Below are 25,032 nucleotides of genomic sequence, written 5' to 3'. Positions count from 1 at the left end.
TATATATAAAAGAAAACAGGTATATGAAAGACAGAAATAGTTAAAAGAGGATAGTTGAAAGCTTTCATCCCTAAATTAGAAAATAAACCAAGTAGGGATAGAATTCAAAGCCTGTGAATCAGTTAGAAAAGAAAAGGGAACACAATATAAAGTACAATGAAAATAATGGAACTAAAAGGCTCAAATTGATGTTGGACAAAAAGTTGAATATTTGGGCAACAAAAAAAAGTAATATTAATTCTGTGGTGCTTTGACAAAGGGGAAATGTCGAGATCGATGACTGCTACCATCAAGGTAAAATCAAACTACCATCTCTAGATGTATATCTGACTGAAATTCAAGATTTATTTTTTGGTATTAAAGAGATGAGCAAACATTTTTGTGAGGTTATTAGGGTTTATAATAACGACATTCTGGGGGTGCAGGTAGCCCTGAGGTAAGGCCAGTGGCTACTAACCTCAAGGACCCGAGTTCGAATCCGATTGGGTAGAAAATTCTTTTCAGTAACTGAGTTGAAGCCTGTTTAAGTAATATTTATGATAACGATCACTAAGATAATCCGAATTGAGACTGAACATCAAGGGGCACTTGGGTGGGTGAGAATGACTCAAACCTCATCATATAAATTAATGATTTTTAGTTTTAAAATTTATGATACATACAAAGCATTAAGAACTTATATTATTCAAGTGTAATATTTGTAAATAAATACTATTCAAGAGGTCCTTAACACCGGATTACATGCGGGAAAGCTGTTCATGTGGGTAGTAATTTAGTTATATCAACGGGCGCATTTACATAATATCCACTATTTTTTTTTATATTACACTTGTATTACGATACCAATAGTCTGATAGCCACTAAACAATTTCCAAATGAGAAGAGAGAAGAAAAATGTTTTATTTTAGGACCAGTTCTGCCCAGAACTATTAGGTTCCTACACAGTATAAGAGCCTGGTGAAAAAAATTGATTCATTTTACCTCAATTTTTATTGCTTTAATGAAAACTACATATACTAGTCAAAATTGATAAGTCTGTGAAGTATAGTTAGGGGGAATACAAACTAGAGAATGTTTCAAAACGTTCAATAAATTCACTCACTACTTTTTCAGTACATTTTTTTTACACGATTCATCAATTTTGACTAGTAATTATACATTAATTTCATTAAAGTAATAAAAAATTAGGGTAAAATAATGGCCTTTTTTTTTCCTCTTGGGCTTCTGTACTATCATAGCTGCAAACACTAACATTCTCATAGCAATACCTAAATTTGTGAACAGTCAATGTAAATTCGTATTGGTATTCTGTTATTATTTATTTCTGCACTAATTTTGAAATTAATTTTGATTGATTTCTTTTTTTTAGCTTAGGTACTATCTAATTAGCATTAGTAATTATTACTAGCATTTCCTGAATCGTAAGATTTTAGCCTATTGTTGATTTTATTCTTTTAATAATTTGTATAATTTATTTGTTAAGTTCAAATATTTTCCTAACTAAGTTACTTGTCTGTTAGTAACCGACTGGGAGAAACAATGTAAAACATGAGACGCAACAATGAAACCCTTATTTCGTGGAAGTATTCTACTATAAATTATAGAAGTGAAGATTGTATGATCATTAGTACTAGATTCAAGTCTGGGTAAGTAAAAAATATCAGTTCGAATAAATTTTGTTTGGTCAGAGAAAATTTGGAAAAACCTGGAAAAAGGAATTTCTCCAAGTCATTTTGGTTGCTACTAAAGACATCAATCAATCCATTATTAGATTTAATATATATACATTTAAAAATTCGACCAGATCTAATACAAATACACGATACAGTGGATATATCGGATATTGACCACCTGCCCTTCAACCTTGACACAACTAATTGGATCAAAGGAGCCCTGCAGGGCCGGAAGGCAGCACCTGCTGGTGAGTCAGCCATGAAGCAGCTCACCTGTTGGTACTATCGGAGATGGATCGTCATCAGGAAGTAACTGTATCTATTGTCTAGTACAAAGGGCAACTTGCGAGGTAAGTCGCATCTCTACTTCTGAAGCACCGCCAACAAGACAATACTCTACAAACCTAATCCTTACAAGTAAAAGATACATTAACCGTTGAAGTACCGATAAATCGCCTCACTAATGCTGCACTAGCGAAGAGAACTCTATCCCAAAATAAATTTATAATACGTTATAAATGGTCTAATTTCATTACGTGAATAAAAAAAAATAAATAATTGTGTCAAAATAAGTAATAAAAAAATAAGTAATTGTGTAAAATAAATAAAATAAGTAATTGTGTAAAAAAATAAGTAATTGTGCCAATTGTGGGTACATCTTATAAAACATTTAACGATTTAAAAAAGACATTATAATTTAATAAATATGTGTAATAATGAGGATATCACATGATTTTATTTGTATTTATATTTCTAATAACATTAGGAACAATATTCTCTCTTGTTTAAAATAACTCAAGGGGCTATCATTTATTCAAATTATTCAGAATGTGGCTAAGAATAAATAATTATTAAATAATAAAATAAATTAAAACTGTACTGCTACAGCCCATGAAGGTTCCGGGGTGGAGTATTTTGTAAGGAAGCAAAGTAACTACACCAACGGTTGAACAAGGAGGTGATTTGATCAAAATCACGATCGACCGTCAGATTTATTATTTTAAAAATAAATAATAAAACACGTAATTGTATCAAAACTAACCTGCACAGCACTGTTAAGGAAACAATTGTTCTGCCCTGGTCGATTCAGGAGTCCTTTGGAAAATATGGCCTCTTTTAAGGGAGCCATGACTCCTCTTCACGTACTCCAGCCGCACCTACAACAAATAAAATATATTAATAAAACAATTAATATCAATAAAAAAAATATGTAAAGAAATTGTAAATAATGACTTTATGTTATTTTTAACAGAAAGAGACTCATCATGGAATTTCATTAATACACCAGAAAAACTTTAGGATAAATTTAGAAACAATCAATGAAGTTCGTAGATACGGTTATTTAACGACAATACGGATTTACCAAAGATTTCAAATAAATGACATTTAATTTTCGATATCGAAATAAATCCAAGATATTAATTCAACAACTGTATGAACGTAAAAACTAAAAAAATATTTTTATAGCTAACATAATACAATCTGGAATAGGTTAATTTTATTTTTAAATATCACGATTTCAATAATTTAACGAAAAATAAATTTTAAATTAAATAATTTTTTTTATCATGAAAGTCGTGCACTCTACGGAATAAAATAACAGTCAAGCTATTTCACACTGCATTATTATATTTATTAATTGTCAAATTTAAGTCAAGCAACATACTGACTAGATGAGAAGACATACAAAAAGTAATGGTACAATATATATTCCTATTTTAGATTACTAGTATATTTTATTTCGGTTATAAAACAAGGAAAGCTTTGGAGGACCCAAATTGTACTATTCGTATCAAAATTTTAAAAGGAGATGGGTTCTAGAAATGTTATTGGAGTTCTATCAATGGGTAGGTTCTCCACATGTTGGTATCATTTTATCACTTACAGCAAATTTACTTGTACATATTTTTATACAGTTGTAACTAACTATAAATTATTTTTAAAAAAAATTAAAATAAGTAAAATATTTGAGAATTGCATTAATATACTTTTAAGACAATCATAATTAGAGTGCTCACGCTTTATAATTGAAATACCTCAACAAACTAGTTATTTATGGATCCATGTTATACAATCCATTTTCGTATTTTTTTTTTCACCATTAAAAATGATATATTGTTGTTATATTTTTTTGAATCGATATACAATAGATTTGATCTTTACAGCTTATGATACCATAACGTAGTATTAAATACGTAATAAATTGTTAAAAAGTTATTTTACACAGTTTAGAGCACGTCCTTAATAATAATGAATAGTTTTCTAATTTTTTTTTTTTTTGTAATTTTTTTATAATGTTCATTTTTTAATTTTAAAGACAAAGTATTTTTTTCCGGCAAAAAAAAAAAAGAAAAGAAATATCCAATGCAAGTAAGATTCTTTTAACTTTTATTATTATTATTTTTAATTGGCTTATACCCTTCGTGACATCCCTCCCCAATAATTCTCCACATTCCAAGTAACATAATATTACAAAAAAATAAAATAAATAACAAATTTTGAGCAAATAAGCATTTACTGGTTGGAACCCGATGACTAGCGTGAAATGACAAACATGCCACTTTGATGCAACTGAATTCCAAAGAGTATCCAACAGTGTCACGTTCCGATTATAGACCCTTGCTTTATACTTACACGCCTTCGTCGACTATCTGCCACTTACACAATTTACGAAACTAGTTTGGTAGTTACTAGAGACATGATGGAACTTCAGTATTTATTCAGCTTTGTTGGTATTTTTAAACGAAAAATTCGCGTAACCGAACTTACTCCGATCTAAGTTCGAAATATTCGATCTTACATTCAGAGAAGTGAATTTAATTTATATCGTTATTATTATTATATAATCGAAATTTAACTGAACAATATACAAATTTGGTTCAATAATACCAGTCCACAAATTAAACTAAATAGTCAAATATTGTTGTGATAAATTATAATAGAGAAGTAATTATGAGAGATAGTTGACCGTGGATGATAAATGAGGAGAAGATGGTTGGGGGTGCGGTTATTAGGCGCTCGATCTTCCAGCGAACAGCCCTGAAGAAGGCTAGAAACTCTAGCCGAAACGTTGGCACATTAAAATAAGTTAATCATACTTATTTGTGTTTTTCATTGACCGCACCCCCAACCATCTTCTCCTCATATATAATAGAGAAGGTTGACTGTGATAAAAAATTTAATTTTTAATTTAATGTCAGCTATTGACTAATAAAGATAATTTATGTACTGATATTAATGGCCTGGGCAGAATAATTGTTTTTTAAAATGACGTGGTTCTAAACGTTCTCTAGCCGAAACGTAGGACTTATTAAGAAATAAAAAAGTGTTTTGAGACTAAAATTGGACAAAATTTCAATTTATTATTAAACAATAATAACCAGTCTCAAGAAAGTGTAAAGATTATAAATAATTATTTATTATTTTGATCAATTTTAAAAATTATTACATACGAATGTGATACGAAAGGATTGATGATATATGAAAAAAATAATATATTCTAATGCATAAGTTGGGATTCGAAAAATAAATAAAACTGGGCAAGAAAAAAAAATAAAAGCATAAATTTAATAAATAACAAACGAAAAAAAGACTAAATTAAAAATCTATAAAAAAAAAAAGGAAATGAAACGGAAGAAAAAAAAATCGAAATTTCATCAAATTCATTTACCTGAAGCGACATGCTTGAAAATGTAACAAAATATAACAAATAGAATCCAATTTTTATTTGACAATGTAACAAGGAAATAAAATACAATATTTTTGCCCCTGAAATCCCATAATTAGCATCAAATTTATCTTCCCTTAAAAACATTAACTAATAGCAAGTAGAACAGAACTTTAAAAAAAAATTAAATTACTAATATTAAGTAGAATTAATTAAAATTAGAAATTGGCGTAAGTAATAATACTCATATACCAATACAGCCGACTAACCAACAATCACTTACAAAGTTAAAGATCCTGATAAAATACAACACATGTATACTGTAAGCAACGACCCAGCTAATGCATCACAAACACTACAGACACACATAACTTCTATTGAAGAATGGTGTCAAAACTGGAGAATCAAAATAAATCCTGACAAATCCCACCAGATCACCTTTACTCCTCGTCGTAAACCTCTACCCTCCTGTCTTACAGTATCCTTTCTAAATACTCCACTAACGCCTGTTGAACAGATTCGATACTTAGGACTCCATCTTGACAAGAGACTTACTTGGAATCCACACACAAGACTGAAACGACAAGAAACTGCTCGTAGATTCCGATTGCTACAACACTTACTTGACAAACGCTCTAAGCTTCCCATTCACTACAAACAATTAGTATACACTATGATAATCAGACCAATTTGGAAATATGGAATTGAGCTCTGGGGTTCCATCAAACCATCAAATTCCTCCCGCATCCAATCCTTACAATCGAAAATACTACGTAAAATCCTTGATACTCCCTATTACGTTACAAATAAACTCATTCACTAAGACCTTAACATCCCATTCGTTGCATAATTGGCCCAAAACAGATATGCGTCTTTTCATTCCAAACTCCTTAACCATCCTAACCCACTAATTCTTAATCTTTCATCTTTAACAATCCCTGATAATCCTTCGAGGCGTCTGAAAAGAAGATGGCTTACAATCTTCCTGAGAAACTCCAAAAGCCCATCACAATTGGACGAACGGTATGGCAATGCATTAAGTACAAACGAACAAACATTAATTTTTATATATTAGATGAAATAAATATTTTATATCCTAGTATCAATTATGTTTTTAATAATTAGCTTAAAGTATTAAATTTTACATTTTCATTTCCGGTATACATATTTTTAAAACTAATTTACAGTAAAGCAATTATAGATTGTTACAACAAAGCAACTGTTTGGGTTGCCTAAGGAGACAACACTTCGATAAGGCCGCCATTAACATTGATCCAAAAAACGTCCTACCTCACTTCCGAAACTTCACAGATCACCGGACAATACTCCAGGCGTTTTTTTGGACCCATCTGTCGCTTTTTACACCCAACTTAATGCTTCGATGGCTACGTTTACTTTTAAATTATACACCATCAAGAAATAATAAACGAAGAAAGGTAAAAATTGATAAACAAGATAGCATAACTTAGAAGAATACTGGGGGTGTAAAATTAAGGCAGTATAGAATCCACCAAAAATATTTACAATGGAAAAACAAACATATCTAACATAATTATAATAGTTCTTACATCTAAAATGTACAGCTCGTTCGTTTCTGTGCAAGAAAATTATTTTTTCATTAATAAATACTGCTTATTAAAGACGCCTTCAGGTATTTTAACATTACGATACGACCCATATGCGTCTATAGACGATAATAACCATATACTATTTATTTGAATCTGTTATATCCAGATAGAGGTTGCACTAATAAAAAAAAAATATAATAATAAAGAAGGAAAAGAAAAATGTAGAGTACAAAAGAGAATAGAACAAAATACTAGGGAAGGAACAACATAACTGACAATAGCTACAATGTAACTAACTACAACAAATAGATAACTTGGAATAAATTACCAAGATAATAAAATAATCTATAAATAAACATTTCTTAAAGTAGAAACCATAGAAAATGTAAAAAACAAAAATGAAAAATATTAAAAAATTACTAATAATTAACATATTTCATAACAGAAAAAGAATTACAGAACCATTAACATCATAAAAATCTAAAAATAAGTAACCGTATAAATAATAAAAATCTTTATTTAAAAATAAATTTGATCCTTTTTTTCTCAACTTTATTCTTTTCAAAACCTTCCTATTGTTAGTGTTGTAAGCAGAATAATTAGTAATAAATATTAATTAAATTATATTGAAAATTTAAATTATGTTTTAAGAAAAATTATGTTATATGATAAGGTGATAACAGAGTCCTAACCTGTTGTAGGTAGGTTCTGTTTAAGGTTTGCAAATGTAAATGAAAGAAAGAAGAGAAGTGGTTAGTAAAAGATTTAAATTTAAGAAAGAATTATATAGAAAAAATTATGTAAGTAGGAATCTAATTTTAAAAACAACGAAAAAAAAAAAAAAAGGAGGGTTTTGAAAAGAATTAAGTTGAGAAAAAAAAGGATCAAATTTGTTTTTAAATAAACTAAAGCACTCTCAAACAAGAATATATTAATAAAAATTAATCTAATAAAAATTTTGTAAGGGTCTGTTCGTAATCGCTGTCATAACAGTTCATAAACCTGGAAGCCAGAACACAAAATTTTTAATGTTTAAACGAGCAGTGTAACAAGTATGGAGGGTAATAAAAAAAAATTAACAGTAAAAATATTAAACTTCCTTGCCATTCAGCCAAATTTATTGTCGTTTCGATCTAGTTTCTTTAAAAAGTGTTCAATAAATGATACTGGGCAATATCTGATAATACGGAATGACTATCATTCATTATCTCTACACTATTATACGAGATTGATGCACTCATATCACCTTATGCAATGTCTCTTGCGAATCTTAAGCACAAAGCTTGTTTGGCCATTAATTCGACATTTTTATGTAAGAATAAAGTGAAACTCACGAAACGCGAAGCGCTTTTTTAGTATCTTTTACGCTAAAATTTTGAAAATTTTCTCGGAAATCCATCAGTACTATGTTACGCTGATAAATTCTATCAGGAAAATTTGTATACTGTAATATGAGAGTAGAAGGTTAGAGGAGCTTTGAAATCCCGGTAAATCGAACGAGCTCCTGTCTCCTAATAGGAGAGTATGAGCTCCTATTAGAATATAAAAGATGTTGATGTTGAATTGACTTCGGAAATGGCTGGTCTATTCTAATTATTATTATTATTATTCTGGAACTAATATTTTCTGACTTAAGGTATGAGAGGCAATCCACGATCATTATTAATAAAATTTTATTACATTACTTCATTTCTTGAAGTTTCACTGCTGTAATTGTTAATAATTACACATACGTTTTTCTGTAACATCTAGACTATTTTGAATGAATTTCGACATTTGGTACTTTTTTTTTAATCTGAAAGAAATTTTTCGTAAATTAAAAAAAAAATTGGATTCATAGATAAAATTTACAACACAGATCGGATTATTTTCCTCTTGTCATAACGTCTGACGTTGAACGATTAGGTTGATATAAATCTAATTTTAAAACCTTTTAACAAATTAAAAAGCTTTTTACATAACTTTGTTCATTTTTAGGCGTTTTAAATTAAATTTTCTTTTCGTGAAAATAAAAATAAATCTCATTTATGTGAACATAAAAACATATTTTGGCTTTCCTATTAAATTCCTAGTCATGTATATGAAACTGTTTGTATTTAACGAGGATGAAACCTTGGAGTACACCTAGTAAACTCATAGAAGAAAAGTAGTTCAACTATTTATTTATTGCCAACGTTTCGACCCTCAATGAAGCATTTGTCAGGGCTGTTACGATGGGTGGAGATGTAAACAAAGAACCGGGTCTGACTGTTTACATCTCTACCCATCACAACAGCCCTGTAGAAGACCTACCTTGTGGGTAGAAACACGAAACGTCGGCAATAAATCAATAGTTGAAAACTATTTGTTCTTCTTGACTGCAGCTTTGACCATCTCCTTAAACTCACATGGGTCAATTATTTATTTATACATATATTTTTTTTAAATATATACATAATATAACAACTGAGTTTTAGATAATATACTAATATAATAAAGTAGTTATTACAATTGTCTTTATAATTCTTATAAATTATTATATAAACAGACTGCATATAGGGAACCCGCTGGAGGACTAACAGTAAAGCCGAGAGTGGAGGGCACGCGCATTAAGAAACCAGTCGCGGGCCTAACCGGTTCCAGCACTTTTTGGAGTTTTTTATTTTGTTCCAGAGGCTACTCCGTTGGAGAGTACCGTCTGGATACGAGGAGGACCGCTCACGAATGCAAATCAGCTGGGTCATGGCGTCGCGCCAACTCACAAACAATAGCCTGTCATACGATGAATAATTTTTAAATCTCCATGTTTATTTAATGTTTACAATAGTATTATCAGTAATCACTGGGTAAATAAATTACAACAATATACAGAATTCGTAGCTATATAATAATTTTATTTATTAAAAACAACTTTATTTTATTTTTTAATAAAAATTACATTCAAAAAGACTAAAGATAAAACCTTTTATGTTTCTCTAAATGTTGTTGTTATCTCTTTTGTTTTGTAGCCCTGATGAAGACCTGAAACTCAGGTCGAAACGTCGGCATAAAATAAATAAATATTGTTTTGTTTATTTATTTTGTTCTTTGCTGACCGCACCCCTCGACAAACTTCTCCAATAATTAAAATCTATAGTTGGCAGTGCTGCCCAAATAAATTGGGTTGCTAGAACAGAGCGTAGCTCATCAGTCCATGACTGGACAAATATACACTGCCATATGATACACAACATGAACTATGATACACAAATATATTTTTCCCCCTGCTTTTTCCTTCTTCAAACAATAATTATCTATCTATAAACTAAATACAAGATATTTTAAGTATATGTGAGAGTTTATTTTAAATTTTGCTAATGCCTAGCTGCTCAATTACTTAGGTAAAGTAAGTGTAGGAGCTTACACTTATTTTCCACAGATATCTTATATCTACAACGTGTAAGTTAATATCTTACAAAAGATTTATTTTTAAAAAATATGTCTAATAGTTCAAAACATATAAATTTATTTTTCGATCATATTTAAGCAAAATTAAAAAAATTATTTGTTTTTAGTCTCTATAAAAACCCTATGTGATAAAGTTACCATTTTCTGTTTTAACCATATTTCAGTTTTAGTAACTTAGTTTACAGTAAGCGTTCTATTACTTTTTAGTATAATGAACTGAACATCCTATTTAGCTATTTTTTGTTTTCAAAATGCAGATGCAGTTCAAGAGTTCGGCATGTGTTACAATAAACTTTCTTGCACCTGTATTGTAATGTATTGCATTATTATGATGTTCTGCTATTCTTATTATTTCTAAAAGCTCTCTTCTAAAAAACAAGCAATCTTAAAAAAAAAATATTTTTAAAATTGCAGATATACAAATCCCAAGAAAAATGACAGTCAATACACTGGGATTAGCAGAATTTTAAATAAGCGATCACAAATACTTCCAGGATTTGTATGTTTGAAAATAGATTTTAATGTGTTGACTGCGGTGGAGATAAAAATGACCAATAGAACAGGCCAAAACGTTACAAAAATGTGAGATAGATACAGAATAAAGCTGTGTTAGAGTAAGTTTTTAAAATTATTATTTAACTTTATATTAAAAACGTTGGGCTTACTGTGGTTGATAAGATTTATTCTTACAAGGGGAGGCTGCACACTTGGGATCACCGTTTTTAACTACACTAGTTCAAAAATACTGAACACGAGAGTCTGAGGGTTTTTACCAACGCGAATTTGGAGCAAAAAAATATAATTATTTAATTTCAGAATTTTTTAAGAATTATCATATTTTAAAAAATAAGAACAAAATATTTTTGATTGTAAGAAATGAGTTTAAATCTATTTAAAAATATAACACGCTAATAGTTAAGTAGGAGTCTTCTGAAACCCTTTAATGCGAATTTTCAATTTTTTTAAGATCATATTAAATGAATTTAGATCTATTCAAATTATAAATTGTGTTATTAAAAAAGACCCTTTAAGTAAAGTAGGCCAATTTTATTTATTAATTTTTTTTTTAAAGAAAAATCCAGTCAAACTTATTTTTAGCGTCTTTTGAAATCCATTGTTACGAATTTTAAAATAAATAACATCGTATTAAATGTGTTTAAATCTGTTAAAAATTGTAAGCAAACAAAACATGCATCAAGTACAGTGGACCTTCTATTTTTGTTTTTTTAGGAAAAAACTAAGTCAGATTTATTAGCGTCTTTTGAAACCATTTAGTACAAATTTTCAGATAAATAAAAAATAATAAATTTTTGGACATTTATTTTCTGCCTATAACTGTAAGAAAACTCAATTTCCACAATTTCAGTTCATATCAATATATTTTAATTTTATTCCTTTATAATGAAGATAAAGTAATTTCAAATAAAGAAAAACTTAACAAATATTTTATTTTACTTTATATATAAATTTACACTTTCTTTAAACTGGTTATTATTGTTTAAATAAAATAAATTTTATCTAATTTTAGTCTCAAAACAATTTATATTTCTTTATAAGTCGACGTTTCGGACAATTCGGACAATCCTCAAGGACAATCTTAATACAATTTTAAAAAACTTTATGCCGGCTTTTCTACCCAGGTCATTAATTTCAGCCCATAATTACCCTATTTTGTCAATTTTTTATATTAAATTGATAAAGTTAATTATTAAATTAACACAGTTGATTTTCAATAGCACAATTTACCACCTTTATAATGAAGATAAAGTAATTTCAATCAAAGAAAAACTTTACAAATATTTTATTATATATCTCCGGTTCTAATTTGGTAACATAGACCTGATTAGGAATATTTTGAGCGGTTAATTTGTACTATTAGGTGTACTTTAATGTTTATAATCTAAATAATGTATATTGCATAAAAAAGTATATTATATTTACAATATGTATTATTATTGTAGATTAAGGAGAAGCTTGATAAATGATAAAAGTTGTGAGATAAAAGTCTTCAAGCCTGTTAGCCAAGCCAGTACGGTAGCTGTGTTCGCTCGGGCAGCTTAGAGAGTTTTTGTTGTTCTTTTTTTTGTTGAGGGTTTGTTGGTGGCGGTGGCAGTTTGTTGCAGCTGCACGGCCCTCCACCACCTGTTCCTCCCTCACAGCAGGATGAGCTAATGTAATTTATCCAACTCACCTGACATCACTATTACTGCACATAATCAACGCCCCTTCCCATATATGTTGCCTATTAATTCGAATTTCTTCTTAAGAAGTTTCGGAAGCAGAATAGAATTAGATAAGTTTGCTACTTCCTCAATAGTCGCTTCCTCCTTTTTTTTTTTTTTTAATTGAAAGAAAAAATGTTAAACATTTTTTCTTTTGTCTCCGTCTAAAACGGAGACATTGAGTGTGCCAGGCATTTTTCATCATAATATTCTGTGTACACCATACCATCATTTAGCACTAACCACTGTAATTTTTTATTATTTTTTTACATATATACCTAACCCTGCTTATCTGTCCTTGTTACGGTCATATGAGGTTAATGCGGAGTTTATAAAAAAAATAACCTCCAATAATTAATTTAACTTATATATATGTCAGGTGAAAATAAAACAAAATATAATATACAAGAGATATACATAATATATAATATCATGAAGTGAAATTTATTGAGCCATTGTAAAAAAAAAAAAAAAAATCAAAGCTTATTATTATAAATTATTCAATTTAAAGAGTTAATTATAAACAGTTGTCCAAAAATTCAGTTATTTTGTTTTATTTTACCGAACCTAGTGTTTTCAGCACTTTATTTCTTTTGCGGCCCTGGCTAAGACGGGACCCGTTAAGTGAGGTCATACTGCAAACCTAAACATGAGCCTTACAAAAAATTTATCCAACAACATAATTTAAACGTAAAATTGATGATGACAACAAAAGAATCACTATCAGTGCAGAACCGTATATTAGTACAGGAAATGATATAACAAAAACTTCCAACTTTAATTTTTCTCATGTATGGGTTCATTTTGGTTAAAATTGAACATATTATTTTTTTTTTTAATTATTTTGAATATCTATAATTTTTTTTTAATTGTATACCTAAACCAGAGATGGGCAAAAATTAGCTATTGCTAAAACTAATAGCTTTGATTGTCATAGATACGACCCTTATTATGAATGAACCATCGACAAATAAATATCGAATCCATAGCAATTTAGCTATCAGTTTCATAGAGTATATAGGAGTATAAATTAGACTAGACATTCTTTTGTTTTTATCATTATTTTATTTTTTCATGCACACAGTTTGATTATGTTCATTATTTTTATTTATATGTACTTTTTTCATTTATTTATTTATTTTTCATTCTTATTTTATTTCATTTTAGTGAGAATGTGACCATTCATCACCATTACCTATTGCCCACAACGGTGTGGCAGATTGTAATATCTATCAATAAATAAAGTTCGATTATAAAAAAAAGTTTCATAGTTGCCCAACCTTTTTTACGAAATTTACGTAATTATATTATTTCATTTTTGTAAAGTTCCTAAATTTACCCCTTTTTATGATTTTATGATAACGCTCACTGTTTCTTTATTTATTTATTTTTTAATCGTAGCTGCATACTGTAAGTTTTGGAAATGAGCTATATAATTCAAAATTGTTTCTTCATACTACAACCGAGATAGGGCGAAAAGTCGAGATGATGGCGGCAGAAATATAATACAAATGATAATGTAAACTATAATTAAATAAAACATAATTTACTAATTATAATTAAATAATAAAATAAATATTTTTTTTTTTGGTATTTTAGTAAAATAAGATCATAATTAATAAAATTTTAATACAATATTTCATTTCCAGAAATTTCACTTTGTCGGTGTTGGGTCAAGATTGCCACAATTTTTTTATTTATTGTAATTTGTCATAAGGCCAGAAATATGCTTTGCTTTTTTAAATATATACTCATATTCTTAAGATTCTTTGTTCTAGGTTTTTGTTTATATTCCGCAATATGTCTAATTTAAGCTTAAAAATCGTTTAATTAAATTTAGTAGTATGCTGCACGTGTAATACAGTGTTTCTCTTTCTATTACTTTTTTATCTTATTTTATTTTGTACTACTTTTTTCTAGAAGAAGAATTTGGTTACACGTTTGACTAAATTACCCCGTAATATCGACAAATACTTATATCTTGAAATTGAAAAAAACTCTGAACTCCCAATAGGTTTTATTAGAATGCCTTTTAATGATTAGAGCTATTTGTTTTATTTCATTTTTGTTTTAGTTACTGAAGAAGAGACGAAAAGTGGTCCTATTGTCAATTGTCACTATATGCTGACCTGTCTCCTTGCTTCTTTTCTAAAGAAGAATGAATAAAAAGCAAGAAAAGTTACCGCACCGAGCCGGGCTGAAATCCCGCCGCTGTCATGGAACCACATTTTTTTATGGACACCTGCTGAGTGACATCTAACAAAGTAGATCACCCTTTTTTACCTTAAATGAAACCGTCGTCGGGCAGTTTTCCATTGAAAAGTAAAATTTAATGAGGCTGTAGTTACAATAAAAAATCATAGTCTATTCCAGAGTATGATTCATATGAGAAACTGTTCATAGATTTTAAATTGTTTACGATATCTGAGCTAGTTTTTCTGTTTTTATACTCTTGATACTAAAACTCAGTGTAAAGGTCACTGAGAGTTCTTGCTCTAAGTATTCGGAGGGTTTTCCGAGAATCCTAAAAAGAATTATTGTTTTATTTATTAATTTATAAAGCGGAACAAATAACTGAACTACATTAGTTTGAAAATAATAAGAGAGTCTCATTATAAACCAAATTAACATAGGTGAGGGTAAAAATCCGTTTTTGTAAAATAAAAATCAACATTCTCATAGTGTTCCAGGAGTTTACAGATAATAAGGAAATTTAAAAACTTTTTAGTTTAATTAAGGAAGCTTAATAAATACATTTGACCGAAATAAGAATATAAAATGTTTCATAATATTATACGTTTTTTGGACAATTATTACAAATTGATGGAATTTTTTAGTATATTTAAAAGAACAAAAATCATTAAAAAAATAAATAAAATAAAAAAACAAGCAGAATTTTATATAAATTTATTCCAGTGCATCCAAGAGTTGTGGAATTGAAAATAATTTTAATATAACAATAGGGATGAAGATAGAAATGTGTGGAAATGACCAATAAAAACCCCAAAATGTTATAAAAATATTAATTATATATTAAAGTTCTGAGATAATGATTTGAAAACTTTTTTTTTTCCTACTTACACTATATTAAAAAAAAAATACAATTTGAACTTGAAAATTACAGTTATATAATTTGAGCAACGGATAGTACAATTAAATGTACGGTTATATAATTTGTAAAATGGGAGCCTTTAATTCTATTATTTAACATACAAAATATTGTCATTTAGTGTTTATTTAATTACTTATACCTTTCATTTTTCACTTTTTCGTAACTTTAAATTATTTATAAATAATTATGATTAAAGCATTATTAATTATCTAAATTAATTAAATTATTTCCCCTTTACTCCCCTATTAAGTATCAAATAAAATGTTGATAAGTTTTTTTTATTATATTATTTTGAATTTTAAAAATAAAGTTGCTTATTGGTAATAATTCATTTTTGAATAGCTTATTGATTCATCAATTCCATGAGGAAGTTGGGAAATCGATTTTTATTCGAATTTCTATATTCACCACCTGTATTTCACCATCGAATTCTTATGTCGAATTAATCCCCTTGAAGGCTTTAAATTAAGGACACATCACCTAACTTTGTTTCATTTCTGACCATAAACCCAACCATTTTCTCTGTTTTATTCTAAATGTTTTGGTGAACGATATACACAAAGAACTTAGATCAGTGAGATTACCTGAATATCGTCAGAGCTTTCGTATCATCCAACACCTAGTAATTAAAACTCAAAAGAAGGAACATAGGTGATGAACAGATGAACAGGATATCCAAAGACGTTTTGATGAAGATATATGAGCAGTTGGTGAATTTCTAAGCCACATCCATTCAGAGTAACATAGAAGATAAAAAGCAAATAAATAGAGACTAGATACGGAACGACTACTGCATCAGATCTGACCTTATTGGGCTCCCAGAAGAGGTCGCTACAAATTGCTCAACCATTACAGATCCCAAGCGCAGTATCCAATTTAGTTTAATGCCACGGTAAAAGTACGGAACTAATTCTTTTTGATTTTATAATCTTATAAAATATATGATTTTATATGTTTACATATAAGAATAATAAGAAAAATATGCAACACATATTTCTAATTAAAACATCGACAAGTATAGTGCATGTTCTGAATGGGCCACGTAGGACAAAATGGAATATTCCATCCCAAAAAAAGGAAACAATAAAAAGATATATTTTTAGAATTTTAATATTAATTTACTGAAGAGTTAATTGCTCAACCATATAATTATGAGACATAGTTGACCGGGTATGAATATAACACAAATATGAAATAACTCATTTAATAGTGCCGACGTTTCGGCAAGAGTTTCTAGCCTTCGTCAGGGCTAATAACAAAGAACAAGATAACAACCAATGAATACAAAAAAGAAAATATAAACAGAATGACATAAAGTAAATAGTTGTACAGAATGAAAATAATAAAATTAAAGTAATGAAAGAAATGGAAAATAAAATGAATATATAGATAATTAAATAAGTAAGTAAAAATAACATAATTAAGAAAACAAAATAAAAATAAAAATTTGAAGTTATATAATGTAAAGTAATATAAATATTTTAGTTTATTAATAATTTAAAAATTAAAATTATAGAAAGAAAAAATAAAAGTGAGAAAAAGAAAATACATGTAACTAATGAAATATGTAGCCATAATATTAGATAAAGAAACAAAATATGAAATTAAATTAGACAAAATAAGTGGATTTTTTTTATTCTTTATATATATATATATAAAGTGTTAAATAAGTGAATAGAAAACAACAATAATAATATATGGTGAACATAACTAATAACGTGGGTAAGGAAAATTAAGAAAACCATATAATTTCAATTTCCAGTAAACATGTGGAAATAACAGAAATGAAATAGCATAATATAAAATCCTCAGATTTATTTTTTCAGCATAGTTAATATTTATTGAATCTATCTGGGACTGGCGAAATACTCCATTTTGTCTTTAGTGAGCAATCAAATCCATCCCGCTAAGGGCAAAGCCCATGAACAGTTGCTTGCATTGCTACATTCAAGTACGAGATGATAGTAGCAGAGAGATTTTAAGTGTCAACCTTGACTGCATCGTGGCTGGCTGCTGCAGCATCGGTTGAATCCGGGAGTATTCATGATGTTTAGTTTAACATGTTAAAGCGTGTTAAATGGAAAAACTTAGGTTAAATGGAGAAATATTTCCTTCTTTTACCAATTTAAAACGATATAACATGTAACATGGGTGAGAGTCTATTACTAGGTCTGTTAAATGAAGAATGTCGTCACGAAACAGACCAAGTGAGCTGGTCACCGTTTTATTTGTTGTGTTAGATTACTTTCTCGTAATTTTTTTAAAAAAAATATAATCAGTAGCCAAACTTTTACACTTCTACTCTTCACTTATTTTAGGCATGTTGTAATAAATTACTGTAATTAAAACTTAGAAGTAAACAATAACAAGAAGTTTTGAAAGGAAAGGTTACCAAATAAGTTGCTCAGAAAATTCGCTAGGAGCTCTTATGAGTTTATCATTTAATATGACTTTAAATGCTATACTTATAACATTTAACATGGTAAAACATTTTACATTTAACACAATATCATGAATACCCCTTTTGTGGAGTCCCGACGAAATGAAAACATGTCACCTCCCTCTCCTCACCTTGTTTAGAATAAGATGGTTAGCTATAGATAATCCCCCCCCCCCGTATGCCAGAGTTGACCAAAAAGTACGTCATTAAAAAAAAAAATTAACTAAATAATTCAAATAATGTACTTATATGTGCTTTAGGATTCAGCATGCAATATCGGGGCCAAAATTCGAAAATACTGGACAGTTTTCTCTTCCCTAAAAGGATCTTTCAAAATGTTTGTTATTTGAGTGATCAAAATGACTTCTGAGATAATAAATCACAACTTGAAAAACAAAAGAAACAAAATCACAAAAACTATAACACAAGTATTAACCAACCAAGTAAACATAGAAATTATAAGAAAATTGCAGTTTTTCTCATAGAAGCCATCGAAAGTGCTCGTGTACTACAGTAATCTACAATATGTTGTCCATTTCGTTGGTTGTCACGGAATGGAAAAAAACAAAACAAATATATAATGTATATAGTCAATATACAATATACCTATAAGTCAATATATAATAGACAATATACCCATTCTGGTCTTTTAAAACTATTTATTTATTTATCTAGTCTCGGTTTGCCATAATACCAAGAAGGCAGACCATATATTGGAGCCCCAATATAAATCAAATATTGAATCTTGTTGACACTTTGGTGTTGTACCCCAGTGTACCTGCTGACTTCGTGATGCTAGAACTAGCAGGTGGCTTACCTTGGGTAGAACGTGACTTCACCCCTAATAGACCTATTGGTCGTTTGTCTATGGGGTCCTGTAATATAGGACCACCCTCCCTAGAAATCAGTTAATTGTTTACTCTCTTCTGGGAAGGTTTTGTTTTAGTTTATTGAAAAAAAAAAAATTTACACAAATTTTTTTCTAACTTATTTGTTTTAATTTCATTAATTAATTTATTTTTAACATACTTAATAGTTTTTAACTATCTTTTTTTCAACTTTACTATTACACTTACTATTAGTTATAATTACGTTTTCGGATTTATTTAAAAAAAAAAAAAAACTTCGCCTTGGTTATCTCTTCTTCAATCAGACAGCCTTGAAGAAGCTCTGTAAAATAGGGCGAAACGTTGGTTAACAATAGTTTTCTTTAACAATTTTGATACCTGTATTGACCGCCACCCGGACTATCTTCCAAAAATTTTTATATTATATTATGCCGCCTATGTTCTACATGTATTCAATGGTTATTATATGTATTTGTAGTTTTATGTAGAAAAGGACAAAAGATCCTTTATCGAATTTAACTCGCTTCCAGTAAAGAAGACAAAAAAAAATTGTTTAGAAAAAATAAAGTCTAATTTATTTTTAGCGTCCTTTAAAACCATCAAGTACAAGGTACAAACCTACAAGGGACTTAAAGCATATTGACAAATCTTAAACCTGGAAGCAGTGTTTTTTCTTTTCAGTGGAGAAGAAAGAGTCCGCGGCTCCCACATTGGAAGACTTCCCGGACATCCGGCAAGAGGATGAATCAGGCGTCCTGATGTTAAACCATACTTGAACCAAAGGGTTAATGGAAATTATATAAAAGGTAATTTACTAACGAAAGATATTGTTTTCTCATTCTTATAATTGTATTTCATTTATTATTTTATTTTTTTTTTACAAAATTTAGTAATATAAGAAAACTATAATAAGACAATGTTTAAAACTAGCATGTTAAAAAACAAGAAAAACATTTTATTCAGCAAATGAATTATACCATTTTAGATGAATGGAATATGGTCCGGGTGCAGTAAAAAAAAAAAAAAAACATTTTAGATTTTAATGTCATCCAAAACCAATATAAATCAATATAAAACCAAGATTTTATTGTCAGCAAAGAACAATATAAGTAAACAAAAAAATATTTATTTATACCGACGTTTGTATTTTGTTTTTTGTATTCAAATTTGTTTGTATTTCTTTTCAATTTTACATTTCTCTAAATGTTTCTCTAAACACCTAAAAAAGGTGTTATCTCCTTTGTTCTAGAGCCCTGATGAAGACCTGAAACTCAGGTCGAAACGTCGGGAAAAATAAATATTTTTTTGTTTATTTATGTTGTTCTTTGCTGACAGCACCCACCGACCATCTTCTCCAATCAGTAATCTACGGTCAACACCTCAATCTAAATAAATAAATTAGTATCTAAGTTAAGTCTGAAAAAAATCTTTATTATTTCTTGAAGAGTAAGATGAATTTTTAAAGAAATAATAAAGAAGTGGAGAAAATGGTCGGAGGGTGCGGTCAGCAAAAAAAACGAAACAAAACAAACAAAAAATTATTTATAGGTGCCGACGTTTCGACCTGAATAAATAATAAATTAACAAATTTATAAATATACACAGCAATGCATTGAAAATGTATGTATTAGTGAAACTTTTAATGTATGTTTCCAAATTTGTTAGTTTATTATTTATTTTTATTTTTATGTTTCTCTGATGGTTGTTATCTCTTTTTGTTTTATAGCCCTGATGAAAATCTGAAGTTCAGGTTGAAACGTCAGCACAAATAATTTTATGTTTATTTGTGGTTTTTTTTTCTGACCACACCCCCCGACCATCTCCTACACTACTAATCTACGGTCACCTATCTACACCTCAATAAATATGAATGTTTAAAGACTTAACCTGGATACTAATTAATTTATTTAAAGAAATAATTCTGGTTAAACTAAAATTATCATTATATTTGGTTCATACAAAGGAAACCCGGTCGAAAATACCTATCTCAACAACCATAGATATATTTAGCCCGAGGAACACTAACCCTGTGTTTACTGAACAACTGCTTCCTAAACCGGTGCGTGCTCACTCAGACCCAGATACAATCGGACCAATCATCTAATCGTGGGTTATCCAATGGTAGTAATCGAGTCTGTGCATCTTCCAATACTCATCACTTTCTACGGGTTTTGTAAAATGGATAGAACTTTTCAATTCAAAGTTTAAGGGAATAAAACTTCTTTTTTTTTCGAAACTATTCGAACTTCTGATAGTTAGACGTTTAATATTTATAGTCCAGCCAAACTAACACAGAAAATAGCAAATAGAGAAAAGTTTTCAAGTCGTAATTTTTGGCGTTTCCCAGTTTTTTGGGTTTCTGAATACGGATCTGTGGTTTGTTGGAAGATATTCTGGAACCTAATTTTTTTTCTTTTTTACAAAATCTCAAACGTTATACAGCTTCCAGATTTTCTTGGAAGATGTTTTGAAACTTTATTATTTTTCAATTAATTTTATTTTTTTTTACGTATAAGATGGGCATGTAAGGTTGTAGGACGTAGTAACGAGCGGATCCCTAAAATGTTAATGAACACTGAATCGACGGGTAAACGTCCGAAGGGTAGACCGAAACGTACCTATCAACTGGTTTTCGTTAAAACTTAAATAGTTGGATTGGGTTTGGAGGATCATCACAGGAAGGATCTATGTAGAGAATGATTGATGGTATCGGCATCGAACCTCCGGGTTCCTATGGCCTTTATTATTATTAATATTTATTTTTTTACAAAAACTCGGAATGTTGCAACTTTTTTTGTTTCATCTAAATTACGAATATTATCAGTTTTTTCTCGACAAAATCTTTCTTTATAAAATTAATCAAACCTTCCTACATTAGGGGTATTCATGATCTTTAGTTAAACATGTTAAAGCGTGATAAATGGAGAAATATTTCCTTCATTTGCCATGTTAAAACGATATAACATGGTTGAGAGTCTGTTACTAGGTCTACTAAATGGAGAATGGCGTCTATCAGACCAGTTGAGCTCGTCACAATTTTATTTGTTGTCGTGTTAGTAACCTGCTTGTAGTTTGTGTTTTGATTATATTAGTATTGTTTTGGATGTTTTTATAACTAATAAAGCAATGAATGACAATAATAATAATGCAATGACAGTTGTCAATTAGCTCATCTTGATTCTCTTCCTCACAAGTTAGAAGATCAAAAAGTCACTCAGTAGCCAAACTTTTACAAGACTTCCACTTTTCACTCAATTTAGGCATTATGTAATAAATTACTTTAATAAAAAGTTAGAAGTAAACAATAACATGATATTTTAGAAGGAAAGGTTATAAAACAAGTTGCTCAGGAAATTCGCTAGGAGCTCTTATGCGTTTATCATTTAACAGGACTTTAAATAGGGCTGCTCACGATCCTATACTTATAACATTTAACACGGTAAAACATATTATATTGAACACATAATGAATACCCCTATTGTATGAATACCAGATTTTTCTCTACAATTTTAGATTAAGATACTAGAGTTTAAATATATCATATTTTATCTCACTTTTAACATTTCCCATACCAAAAGTTATAAAATAATAATTAATTATTAAAATCGATGAACAAAGTTATTTATTATTCATCTAACATTTTTATAATTTGACCTAAATAATAGGCAACGTATTCAATATGAACATGGAAATATGAATAAACGTTTTTTATATTGTTCAGCAATATATATTTATCTGAAATTTGTCAGGCAGTTTAATAAATTATGTTATGGTTGTTTGAATTATTTTTAATTCTCAACTTTTACCGATCCTAAAAAGCCCTTGACTCATTTAAATTACTAAAAAATTTCGTTTCTCTTATTTCAAGAGCTCTTAATACAACACAGTAGTTTAAACTATATTATTGCGAACTTATGACGATATAAAAAAAAAAAAATGAGTCAAATATGATCCACAATTCAACTAACACATACAATTTCATTAAAATCGGTGATTGATATTAACAATAATAAAGACTATTATTTTTCTCTGAAATATAAATAAAATCATAAAAGATGGGAGGGAAACCAGGGATAGTGTGTGATGTTTCAAAAAAATATTTTTAAGTAAATTGTGCACGTTTGTAAAACTTTCAAGCAATTCATCTCCTGGTAAAATCATCACATTATCAGGAAATAGAAGAGGCTCGTAAGGAAATTCTGTGAAGATATTTTCTTCAATATACTTCTGAACATCATACAATCATAAAAGGCTGAGCAATCCCGAAAGTTGGATCCTAATATAGGGTGTTTTTTTAAGCCCGATAGAACTTGAAATTGTAAAAAATAACACAAAAAATTAAATTGTAATCAAAATTTTTTTTTTATTCGAAAGATCAATACGTGACATTAACATTTGAAAATGATTTCGGGCATATGGGCTCCGCGGCTGTTCTTGACGAAGCGCATTCTGGACGTCCAATTTTGGGCCACTTTTTCGAGCACTGCTGGCCGTATGTCAAGAATAACACGAACAATGCTGGCCTCCAAGGCGTCAATTGTTGCTGGTTTATCAGCATAAACCAGTGACTTCACGTAGCCCCACAGGAAATAATCGAGAGGTGTCAAATCGCACGACCATATGCGGCAATTTTGCTTATTAACAAACCCGTTAAGCCAAAAATGCGCCTCATCGCTGAACACAATTTTACAGAATGCGCTTCGTCAAGAACAGCCGCGGTGCCCATATGCCCGAAATCATTTTCAAATGTTAATGTCACGTATTGATCTTTCGAATAAAAAAAAAATTGTGATTACAATTTAATTTTTTGTGTTATTTTTTACAATTTCAAGTTCTATCGGGCTTAAAAAAAAACCCTATACAATCAATGATAGTTTCTACAAAAATCACCATCAAATGTAATTTTTCACGCAATTCTACCCCCTTAGATTATTTTAAAAAAAAAAAGTGTGGCAAGGAATCTGTCCAGAGCTCTAAACGGGAGATCGTACTTCATCATTGCTTAGTTCAACCGTACTTTATTCAAATAGGACTTAATAGTGTTGTGCCATCTTCTGAGTACAGACAACCGTAGTGGTCAGGTATTTGAGCAGATGAATGGATTATAATTCGAAAATAATTTAATTGTTTAGAAGAATAAAAATAGGATGATGAAAACCATAGGAACATATTTTTAGTTATAATTATATGATATTATAAATGATTTGATAATCATATAAAACATCCTTATCAAATCATTTATAATTATATGATATTATAAATGATTTGATAATCATATAAAACATCCTTATCAAATCATTTATAATTATATGATATTATAATATAATCATAATTAATAATGATAAAAAATAATAAAATATGAACTTGTATACATGATAAAGAAAACAGATCCCAGAGAATCAGTACCGGGTGTGTGTCCCAATTCGGGTTAGATAACTGTAGATTGTATCTCGTCCCACCTATGCTCCGAGACTGTTATTTAAATAACCTATCTGTCAGTCATGGGAACAGTCATGCAAAATTTTAAAGTCAACATTTAATATCATCTATTAACTTTTTTAACAATTTTGATCTCTTTTCTCTCAACTTTATTCTTTTTAACATCCAACGTTTCGACCTCTCAGGTCATTCTCAAGGATTCCTTATTCTGTCTGTATTCCTTTTTTTCCTTAAAATTCATTAATGCCGGCTAATTGCCTTTGTCCCAATAATTTCTTCTATTAAATTATTTCCTAAATTTAAAACTTTCAATAACCACTTTTATGTTCATTAACAAACCCCATCATCTATTAATATAATTATAAAAAGTTTTGGAGGGCAATATAATAAGAATGATCCAGGTGAAATATTCTATAATAATTTTTGTGTAGTTATATCTTATATGAAATAATACAGACATTCCCAGACCAACGCAAATAGCCGAACTTAAGAAGTGACTTCTTTTGTTTTCTTTTTATTATGTGATAATATAATTAGTTCTAATAAAATTACAACAAATATATTGGTCATATTATATTATTTTGGTTTTGGTGTCTGTGGTTATTTAATCGTTCTATTAATGCTTAAAAACATCGAA

General features: G+C 29.1%; 1 protein-coding gene across 2 annotated transcripts in view; it reads right to left on the bottom strand.

Annotated features, from left to right (window-relative positions):
• Positions 1 to 25,032, bottom strand: part of LOC106681750 (uncharacterized) — a 186,304-nt gene that overhangs the window by 149,357 nt on the left and 11,915 nt on the right. For both annotated transcript variants that reach the window (XM_067044987.1, XM_067044986.1), the window contains exon 2: positions 2,716 to 2,830. In XM_067044987.1, coding sequence (XP_066901088.1) covers positions 2,716 to 2,802 — 87 coding nt within the window. In that variant the 5' untranslated portion in view covers positions 2,803 to 2,830. The remainder of the gene's footprint in view (positions 1 to 2,715; positions 2,831 to 25,032) is intronic.

This window comes from Halyomorpha halys, unplaced genomic scaffold (assembly GCF_000696795.3).
Source record: "Halyomorpha halys isolate HHAL.00 unplaced genomic scaffold, Hhal_1.1 Scaffold363.1, whole genome shotgun sequence".
Lineage (NCBI taxonomy): Eukaryota > Metazoa > Arthropoda > Insecta > Hemiptera > Pentatomidae > Halyomorpha > Halyomorpha halys.
The sequence above is the reverse complement of the archived record's forward strand: the minus strand, read 5'-3'. Positions and strand labels throughout refer to the sequence as shown.